Consider the following 10,136-nt stretch of genomic DNA (forward strand, 5'->3'; position numbering starts at 1 on the left):
GTTTCTAGAGTGCCTACTTTTTTCTAGAGTACTGTACATGTTTACTCTATCTAGATCCTACCCATCCGTGTCCTAAGAAACAGATATTAGTCAACCTTCCAAGCAGATATTGTACATAAATCCTTAATTGTTACGAGCGAGGTTGAAGCCCTCGCGAGAGTCTCGTCAAGTAGTGGCATTTTCTCAAATATAAGCGGCCCAACCCGGCCCGACCGTAACGCTTTAGCTTATATCTCAGCAACCACAGGGCCGATCACTAATGGTGTGCACTATATGATAGGCCAATTCTTTAAGATTTGTTTTTGACAGGTTTCATTACATCCAAGTGATGCACGAGGCACGTGACAACGGTGACACACACAAGTGCAGCATATCGAAAATCTTCAGAAGAGGGCCACAGGCCAGACAGCTTGTCGTAAAGGCATGAAACTTTGTAGGTAGATAGTCATCAATATACTATAGGCATCCTCGGGATGTAGGCTAAGGTGACATTTCAGTGCGTTCGGATTTAAATGGTGTCGCTCGTACCGCACCGACAGAGGCGTTTTACTGGTTTTGTATATAGCCTGATGCTTGAAGCCAAATTTTCAGCCATAAGGCTGCCCTCCCTCTAAACACCCCCTCACTCATATGCCTCAACCCCATCCCTCCACCTCACCCTGTCTCTCCCCCTCCACCTCACTCTCATAATGAATTTTTCATTCTTCATTCCCTCCACATGGCCAAACCAATTAGTGGTACTTCTTACGCTAATCAGCACATCCACATCAACACCACAGTGCGCCATAACCTCCCCATTTGTTTGTCTGTCACTCCATACACGCTTCTTTCAAATAATGTAAATTCTTTCCATCCCTTTATTATTATTTTTTCTGAAGTTCTCAGTTAACAGCAGAAAGACTACATGGAGATCTTAACGATTCATTGTTCCCAGTAAAGTTGATTTAGTAGTACTGTATACCCCAACTTCCTGCCACGGTGGCGGAGTGGATAGCATTGTTAGGTATGAAGCTACTGGCCCGGTAGCGCCAGGGTTAGAATTTTTCATACGGTCAGTTGGAACCTCTCGACTTGGGCGTCTGTCAGCTCTGTGTAGGTTGGTAGGTCAAATGAGTATTTAGGTTACAACTAGGGGTGGTAACTATGGTAAATTGGATGTTGCAGTAGCCTAATATCCCAAATAGTGGATGAATACCACAAGCTCAAATGCCTAACGTACAGAATGTGCATAGTATTTTTTTTTTCTTTTTTTTTGCCATCACCCTGAAGGGGCATTAGGCCAGCAGGAATCAATAATCATGAAAGCCAAAATAATGATATGAAATATTTGCATCTATTTCATAGGTATGGGCCTCATGGCGTCTGGCCCTACCTTCTCCCTTTTGCCAGTTTAATGTAGCAGCTGTGTGGGGAAAAGTTATAGTACGGAACATGTCCCCGAGGCCTGCCAGTTCAGCGTATTCTGCCTCAACCTCGCCACAAAAATCAGCATCCATACTCAGGACTTTTGTCATCCACACCCTCGTAGGTTCATTCCTCACACCTACCTTCGTGGATGATTTACTACGAGTTCTTTGACGTGATTTTTTCTCCCTCTCTCTTTCAGTTTGTGCTATGAAGATTGGTGAACGTAAGCATACCGGTTCCTCTGTTTTACATGGCCTCCAGGTCTTCAGAATCTTTGTAATATATAACCCGGAGTCCGCTAGGTTGGTATAGAGACATGGTTCAGCTTTGTACGCCTTTATTTTGGCACACAAGTAAATATATAGTGCGGTACAGTACTCGTCATTTACTCAGGTGGATCCCTACTTTCTCCAATCGTGGGCTTGTACACTCTGGGGGAAGTGCAGTTGCCTCACGTGCCTTCCCTCCAGAATGAGTCAGGAACATCATTTCCTTCCTAACGAATGTTGAAGGTGTTTAGGGTAGGATTGTCACCGTTGTTCTTGGCTGTAGGTAAACTGGTTCATTTCCTCACTAATTCCTCAGTGGAGACTGTAAGGTGTCCTATAGCGGGATCTCCTGTTAGACATCACACCTGTTGCTTTTGTCTGTTGCTCTCTTGGTCTGTCTGTTCTCTTTAGTGTGCCTGTTATTCACTTAATTCTTGCAGTGGAGGGCAGAGTAGCTGACAACCACGCAACAGCTACAAGACAAGTGTAGGATGAACACTTACATGTCATTGTTCACAGGGCAGCGTTGAGCATATACAGTGAAAGAGGAGCACTGCTACAAAACTGAGATTCCTGTTGATGCTAGAGGAAAGGGAGGAGGGGGTGAAGACTTTGGGAGGAAGTGCACCCTAGATGGATCGCTCGGTCACTTCTGTTCCCTCCTGTGTATCCGGATTGGGGATTAGGGCAAGGCAAACAGGTACAGGCCGTCTGGACTGGGTTCTAAACTGCTAATTGATTAGTTCTGATTTACGTGTTGGCTGCTTGGGCCAGGCACCCGTTGATGTGCCTCTGATGCTCTGCAGTGTCACCTGGTCTGGTGTGGCAGGATGAGGAGACCGTTCTAGCGGGTGAAGATGGGCAGGTAGCAGGCTTGGCAATCTGACTCAACTCAGGATCATTATCATTCCCTGCATGCTGCCTGCTGGTGCACTTGCTGCTTGGACACTGACAACGGTTGTTCTTACGCTGAGTTAACAGCCAGAAGCAGCTGTATGAGGCAAAGGGATCAGTACATGGACCTAACAACACCATGTCCCTCAAGGGAGCCGATGATAGTTAGACCTCCTCTTGTGGTATTCAGAGGTGGTGGTTGTGTTCGGATGAAAGGCTGGGGGAACTACTCATGCCTTATTGTACCAGGGTTGGCAGTACACAGCGTTGTACTCACTGGACGGGCCGTGTGAGGTGAGGAACTAATTTTTCTGTCACTGCCATAAAATTATCCGGTGTTCCCTGCTGTTATTGTTTAACCCTGCTCTGTCTGGCCGAGCAGATCCATCGACCACAGGTAAGCAGCCTCTGTAGGGCAATCCTAGAGGTACAGTACAGCATATACGCTACGTTAGGGTGCAGCCCTTCTGTTGTAGACAGTGTGCCTCGCCAGGGTTGGTCCTTCTCACGGCGAAATGCAAGGGAATATGAGGTTTGGCTCTTGGGTGGACACTGCAGCTGTCCCACCGTGGTTGCACAGCGCCACCACGTGTAGGCCTCTCGTGTTATGATTGTTAGCTAAATATTTCACTCGTCTGTGTTTGTCTGTCTGTCTTCTGGTGTTACGTGCTGCACTGGTCTACGGTGGTGTGTTTGCCCGGGGTGCTCCAGGCGTCTCTCTCTCTCTCTCTCTCTCTCTCTCTCTCTCTCTCTCTCTCTCTCTCTCTCTCTCATGCACTGCTGTCCTGTGTTCTTTGGCCACACACACACACACACACACAGCTCCCCAAATAACTGTTGAAATGAAGATAAATTATGTACAGGATCTTGCTCATTTTAAGAATAAGAAAGAAGCGCAAGAACAGTCCATTTCGGGTTAGGTCAGCTCTGTAATGAAGCTCACATCTGCTAAGTTACAGATATAATTCATTCAAACCGTCTAGCGTAGGGTGTTATCATTATCCGAGTTTAAAAGTGTAATAACAGAGTAACAGCGATTATTAGATACAGAAATATACAAGCATAGATCTTGTTAGAGGTTAAGGATAGCTAAAGTTAGATATGGCTAGGGAGAAGGATAGTGAGGCTCCATTCCAAGCGGGGGAAAAACCCAGCCAGTTACCAACGTTCGCTTCCACGTCTCCCCCTCCCTTCCTCCCCCTCCTAGCCCAACCCGCGCTGAGGACAGAACACCACCACACTCGCTCTACACCACACCACACCTTCCTCTCGACACACCACCTTACACCACCAGATATTCCACTAGTTTAACCCAGTTTCAATGACCGGGGGGCTGGATTTTGAGAATGTGGAGTACAGTACGGGAATCGCGTCCATGGCATTTGCGTTCCACTCCCGGGGTAGGCGAGTGACGAAGCAGAATGTCGATTGTAAATGTCTGAGAGGCAATTGCAGCTCGTGCATGACCCTACAGGCACGGTGGAGAGTGTAGCTGTATACGACACTACTTTCTTTTTCCCTATCCTGTTGTGCTGGGGAAAAAAAAAATGAGTAACAAAAAGGAAACTCGCCTCTTGAACTAGTTTTTAGGAAATACCAACGGAGGTGCATCAGTGCTTGGAAAAGACAAGGAGGCACAGTCTTCCTCAAGGTGTAGGGCAAACCAAGACCCAGAACAGGAAGAGGTAACCACAAGAGCAAGGCAGATGTCAGCCGCACCGCGGGAGCCGGGAAAATGAAGGAGAACCGAGCAGTAATCAACCTCACCTTCTTTGAACAGTTTAGGCGAGAGAGCCCACAGAACTAATCCTACCTTACTAAAACATCAACTGCATGCAAGAAGAGGGTTTTACTGATGAAGATAGCCTGCATGGAGAATAAAGACAGGAATGAAGACAAAGAGACAGACAAAGGCAAGACGAGACGGTTACAACAGACAGTCGACGGAAATGTCTCAGTGGAGTTACCAAACCGGCATTTTCCATCGTAGTATCACCGTCCTCGCTTTCTCCCCTTCGACCGCAGACGACGGCACTTTGCATCCACCTTCACAGCTAATTATTACGCCCTTTCCTGGGTAAATAGATTCCCCGAGAGATGACGATTAAAGGCGATAAATTAATGTGTAGAGAGTGATGTGGCGGTTCGCGGTGTCGGGATGGCGCGGTCAGAGGGCGGGCTGGGAGGTGAAGGCCCGCGGGCAACGCTGGAGGAAAATTACGAGAACTCTACGTATAATGAGAGAACACTGAACACTCCACGCCACAGCACAAGCGAACACCAGCTCAATACTATGATCACAGGACAGTAAAATTTGAATAGGCCTGTTATTATGAAGTTATGATAATGTAAAAAGCAGCAGCCTGTTCTTTACCACCTGCACGAAAGGAATTTAACCGAGATTATAGCAGTGCTTTGATATATATACGATTGAAACTCGGTACGTCCTTTGCATATCGTCCAGTAGTTTTTCATGGATCAGTTTTCTTGAGTTACCGTTGAAAATAAACGGTGATGTGAGGAGAGAACGTCCACTTGTTTAATTTCGCCATTACGCAAGCCGTTAAAACCACTATTCAAAGTAACACGGAATCGATACGTGATACAGCGATAATTCAGAATCAAGATCACATTACGTTAATAAAAATGAACACGGCTGGAATCCTGCCCTGCCTGGGAATACTCTATAACTGCAGGATGAGTTTACATTGGCAGTATACATAGGCTAACGTGCATGATTTTGAATATATATTTGGTAGCTAGGAAACTGCTTTGGGTGTAGGGTTAAGTTCGCTCTCTCTCTCTCTCTCTCTCTCTCTCAGGTTTCACTATGATAGTCTCTATTCTCCTTTCACACTTTCCTGTAAAATGTCCACGCCAGTTTTTCTATAATGCGTGGTGTTCTTTCTGACTTTTTCCTGCCGGCTTCGGCTGGAGGGTTTGGAGGGCGGGGGAGAGCCTTCCTCTTTGCTATCCTTATCTCATTCTAGTAGTTCAGTTATTCTTCTAGGAGCTGCCTAGCATGGGCCAACCGGCCTATTGCAGTTATCCTCTCTTCTTATGTTCTCTCTCACCCGTGTCGCAAGCAGCCTCTTACCTCCTACTGACCACCAGAAAGGAATCACCCAAAGCTTTTCTCCTCTGATGCGTGTCCCTAATACTGTGTGCTGTAAGGTGACACGGTAGTGGTGGGTGTATCGTGCTGTGTTCACCGTATTCACCGTTATTGTGACAGGTGTTCCCCTCTAACGTACATTACTATTCTCTGTTCACTTTATCTTGGCCTAAACTTCCCATCCCTTCGTCCTGAATGCCGAGTTATAATAGATTAATGCTAGAATACGATGCTAGTCACGAAGAAGTGGTTTGAAATGGAAAGCCGCGGGATTGTCTTTTCCTGCCTCTGAGCTACGTGAAAACAAACCACAAGGATGAAAATTTGGGCCAGTTTAAAGTGAAAGGGGTATACCATCAGGACCCCTTCTTAACACATTGCTTTGGCCGACTTATTCACACCTGTAATCACTATCACCTGCATATGCACATTTACTCTGGTCTGTGTGTTTGTATGTGTGTGTACCTATTGTATGTGATCGTTTTAAGTCGTGTGTGTGTGTGTGGAGAGAGAGAGAGAGAGTTCTTGTTTATATGGAAATTTTAAATCTTTGAATGTAAATGAATGGAGGGAGCGTATCCGTGTGTGTGTGTGTGTGTGTGTGTGTGTGAAAGTAGTACATCTTTGACATCACTTAAATGAATCAGTTTCCTGTTTTAAATGTCAGTCTCTCTCTCTCTCTCTCTCTCTCTCCGGAAATACTTCGAAATGGATGACCAGGGTGTGTCCGAGTGATGATAATTGAAATATAAGTGAGTGTGTATGTGTGTGTGTTTTAGGTGAGAACTACAAATGCCTGAGTAATGAATGAATGCATATAGGAATTATTTCACCGGTAAGATGATAGTGGTGATGAAGATGTTGATGATAGTGGTGATGGTGGTGGTGACGAGGATAGTGATGATGATGATGGTAATAAATGGTGATGAAAGTGGTGGTGGTGATGATGATAGTGATGATGTAGTTTGGATAATAAAACAAATAGTTATAGATATTAATTGTACAGTTTGAAGGTAACAGTATAAACGCAGATATTTTTACTGTGTAGGCGCTGTAATTCTCTCGCTTAAAATCCTCGGGTTGACGGTTAAATTAGAGAAGGTTGGAGAGGGGGCAGGGGAGAGAAAGAGAGAGAGAGAGGAGAGATTGCATGGTAAGGGAACACGGAGATGGAGGGAGGTAAGGAATGGAGAGGGAGGGGGTGAAAGAGGGAAGGTATGAGGAAGGAGAATGGGAGAGTATGGGAAGATAGGGAGGGACAGTAGGGTATGGGGAAGTAGGAATGGAGGGAAGCTATGGGGGAGGGAGGGAAGGAGGGTCTGGAGAGATTGGGAGGAAGGAGGGCAAGGAATGGGGAGGGAAGGCAGGGTCAGCTACGAAGATCTCGGCCAACCTCTGTGCAGGGCGCCATCTTGCATCTTCACGTCACTGACCGGGCGTATGAAAACAGTAACCCAAGTCCAAATAATAACGTCCTAGCTTTTTATTTCGATACGGGTCTTTTTTATATGTACGGCTGGTGATTATGATAGTGTTTGAATGTATAACAGTTGGAAAGAAAGTGAAAACCCAACCAAGGCCTCCCCTGTACCCGCCTAGCAGCAAGTATAACCGTTTTAGTTTGAAAATCCTGTACGAAAGCTGCTAGGTCCTTGAATGTTTTCGTTTTCTTTCCCACCACGTAATTTACAGAACTTTATTAATACACCTATGTATATACAGAGTAGATATATTTACATACAAGACATATTTTAACCACATACAGGGCATAGTTTAACGTACAGCTTTAAGTAGTGTAAGTTGAAGTTTTTTTACATTTATTTCTTTACAGCGAATCTCACAGCCATGTTTTGCTTCCTAATTCGCCTCCGGAAAACTGAACCCTTCATTCAGTGTCAGACTCCGAAGCAGCCCCTTGCAGACTTCTTCTGAGAGACCTCATCGATGGCAGGGGCTGTTTTTGTGCCAGCAGTAATTCGTATCCCTCTGTACCACAAACAGACCGAAGCTGGAGACCTTTCTTTATAGTCTCCCAGGACCATTTCACACCGCGCGTACTATCTCGGCCGAGTCTATCAAGCTGATCCTGATTAAATAGAGACACAAATGACGCTTCCTGCATTTTCTTCTCCTTCTCCAGCTTGCGCTTCTCTCTCCTCTCCTTTGCTAGTGCCTGTTTGAGGTGTTGTATGGTTTTTTCCATCGCCAAAACCCTTGCGTCGTGATTAGAGGTGCCGGCAGTGACAGGCAGCTCATTCCCCACACTTGCTTCACAATCATCAGGTGTGGCTTCATTTTCCTCAGTACCTTCTTCATCCTTGTCACTGTCATGGTCGCTACTGGGTGAATCCTCTTGCTGCGTCACAGATGTACCGCTGCGATTGCAATACGAGTGCTCAGCGTCAACTCGTTTACTGGATTTCTCCTCCGGTTCCTCAGATACCTGTCGCTTACGTGGGGGTCTACGTGGAGTAACTCGTGTTGTTGTGAAGGCAAATATTGTAGGCACAGCAAATGGTTTCAGTTTTCTCTTATTGTCGGTTCTGCCTGTTTCGTATTGCGTCTCCTCAAAATGGTCCTGTTGAGGAAACAAAAATAACAGATATTAAGCATATATATATATATATATATATATATATATATATATATATATATATATATATATGTGTGTGTGTGTGTGTGTGTGTGTGTGTGTGTGTGTGTATTCATATTAGTTTACATCAAACCGAACTGAAAACAAGTAAATTTATCAGCCTAACTGTCTAATAAGGTTAGTACGTCTGTCTGCATCAATAGTTGGAACAGATAGGAATCTTAAGACAGATGAACAGAAAGATTAGAGGGAACAAGAACAGATATACTCACAGAACACAAGTAGGAATTGTTGTGTGGTGTCCAGTCTTTCCGGCGGACTCTAATTTCCCATTGTTTCCTTCTGGTGGGATCTCTGGGAAACCTGTGCAGTATCTTACCCATACCTGTGTGATTGGAGCATCCCCAGGCAGCACAGTACACCATCACGACGTCAAAAATGGGTATACAGCAGTTTATATGGCCATAGGAAGTGTAGCGTCCCTCTTGAACTCTGCTTTATTACGGCAGGCAGGGAACTGAGGGGGTGGGGTGGGGATGCAATATGGCGCCCCTATGTCACGTGACCGGTTCTCGGCCAATCAGAGGCGACTACGCGCGGTGAGTTTGAAACAGAGTTGGCCAGACTCTCCCCACTGTATTCTTAATCCGTCGCGCTGGGAGAGGAAGGAGGGAGGGTAGTGAATGGGGAGGGAGGAGGGGAAGGAATGAGAGAAGGAGGGAGGGTATGCTATGGGGAGGGAGGGAAGGTATGGGCAATGGGGTAGAAGTGAGGAGGGTGGGAAGGGCATGGTATGGTGAGGGAAGGCAAGTTCTTTTGTAAATGAAGAGAGAGAGAGAGAGAGAGAGACTGTCCTTGTATTGAGGGAAGAAAAGTGAGGGGGGGGGGAGGTAGAGGGGACGGGAAGAGAAGAATGGGAAGGAAAAGGGGGAGGTGGAGGGAAAATAATGGTGAGGGAAATGAAAGAGAGGGAGGGGGAGGCAGGGAGGGAGGGGCGAGCAGATGGGAGGAAGAGGTAGGAAGGTAGGTAGGATCAGAGGAGGGTTTTTTGGTACACTCAAGGTCTCCGTGGCGATCAGTGGGAAAGCATTGGAACCTGGGAACGCTTAAAACTGTGATCATTCTTAACTAATTCTTTTATTTATTTATTTTGCTGACGGTTCCTACATCACTTATTATTATTCTTTTATTCGTTATTGTTATTTGCATTTTTACGAAGCGCCGTACCGAAAACAGCGCCTTTATTTACATAGATATTTTAATGTTGACAATATTACGCACCTCGATAACTTCTTCCTCGTATATTTATTTTTTTTTCTTTCATGTACAGTTTTAATTTTTTTATATACTCTAATTTGTTTATTTTCATGTACATTTTTTTTCATTTTACCTTTTTACCTTCCTTCTTTTTTTGCTTCTATATTTTTCTTTTTCGTTCGAATTTTTGACAGCCGTTGCTTTGAAAATATTTACTTGATTAATTTTTATATCATTGTAGATAAATTATTTTGAGGTTTTCGTCCCTTTGCAGCTTCTTTGCCGTAGCTCAGTGGCAGAATAAGACAATTTCCCCCCCCTCTCTCTCTCTCTCTCTCTCTCTCTCTCTCTCTCTCTCTCTCTCTCTCTCTCTCCTAGAATAAGACAAGGATTGCTAAGAAGAAGACTCCCCCCCACCCACCCAATCCTTCAGCCTAAACTGGCAGGAAAAAGTAAGAAGGAACACCACACAGCATAGAAAAACTTGCGTGGACATTTTATAGGAAAGTGTGAAAGGAGAAACATTATTACTATTATTATTATTATTATTATCATCTCAAGACGATTTTGCTCGGCTTGTAGATCTGTTCTATGGAAAGAG

At 45.1% G+C, this 10,136-nt stretch overlaps 1 protein-coding gene across 1 annotated transcript; it reads right to left on the bottom strand.

Moving 5' to 3' along the window:
- Window positions 1–7,570: 7,570 nt before the first annotated feature.
- Window positions 7,571–8,703, bottom strand: LOC145417385 (uncharacterized). Its single transcript, XM_080286066.1, has 2 exons — window positions 8,551–8,703; window positions 7,571–8,263 (listed from the first exon to the last, which is right to left on the bottom strand). The coding sequence occupies exons 1-2, from the start codon at window positions 8,701–8,703 to the stop codon at window positions 7,571–7,573; spliced, it is 846 nt and encodes a 281-aa protein (XP_080142192.1).
- Between the last annotated feature and the right edge of the window lie 1,433 nt (window positions 8,704–10,136).

Source organism: Coenobita brevimanus, chromosome 110 (genome assembly GCF_032717465.1).
Source record: "Coenobita brevimanus isolate Jiangsu-jjx chromosome 110, ASM3271746v2, whole genome shotgun sequence".
Classification (NCBI taxonomy): domain Eukaryota; kingdom Metazoa; phylum Arthropoda; class Malacostraca; order Decapoda; family Coenobitidae; genus Coenobita; species Coenobita brevimanus.

Bases quoted from the DNA above. Each gene is read 5' to 3' on its own strand.
- LOC145417385 (XM_080286066.1), bottom strand. From the start codon at position 8,703: ATGGTGTACTGTGCTGCCTGGGGATGCTCCAATCACACAGGTATGGGT. The intron at 8,264-8,550 runs GTGAGTATATCT...TTTCCTCAACAG, and splicing joins ACAATTCCTACTTGTGTTCT to GACCATTTTGAGGAGACGCA.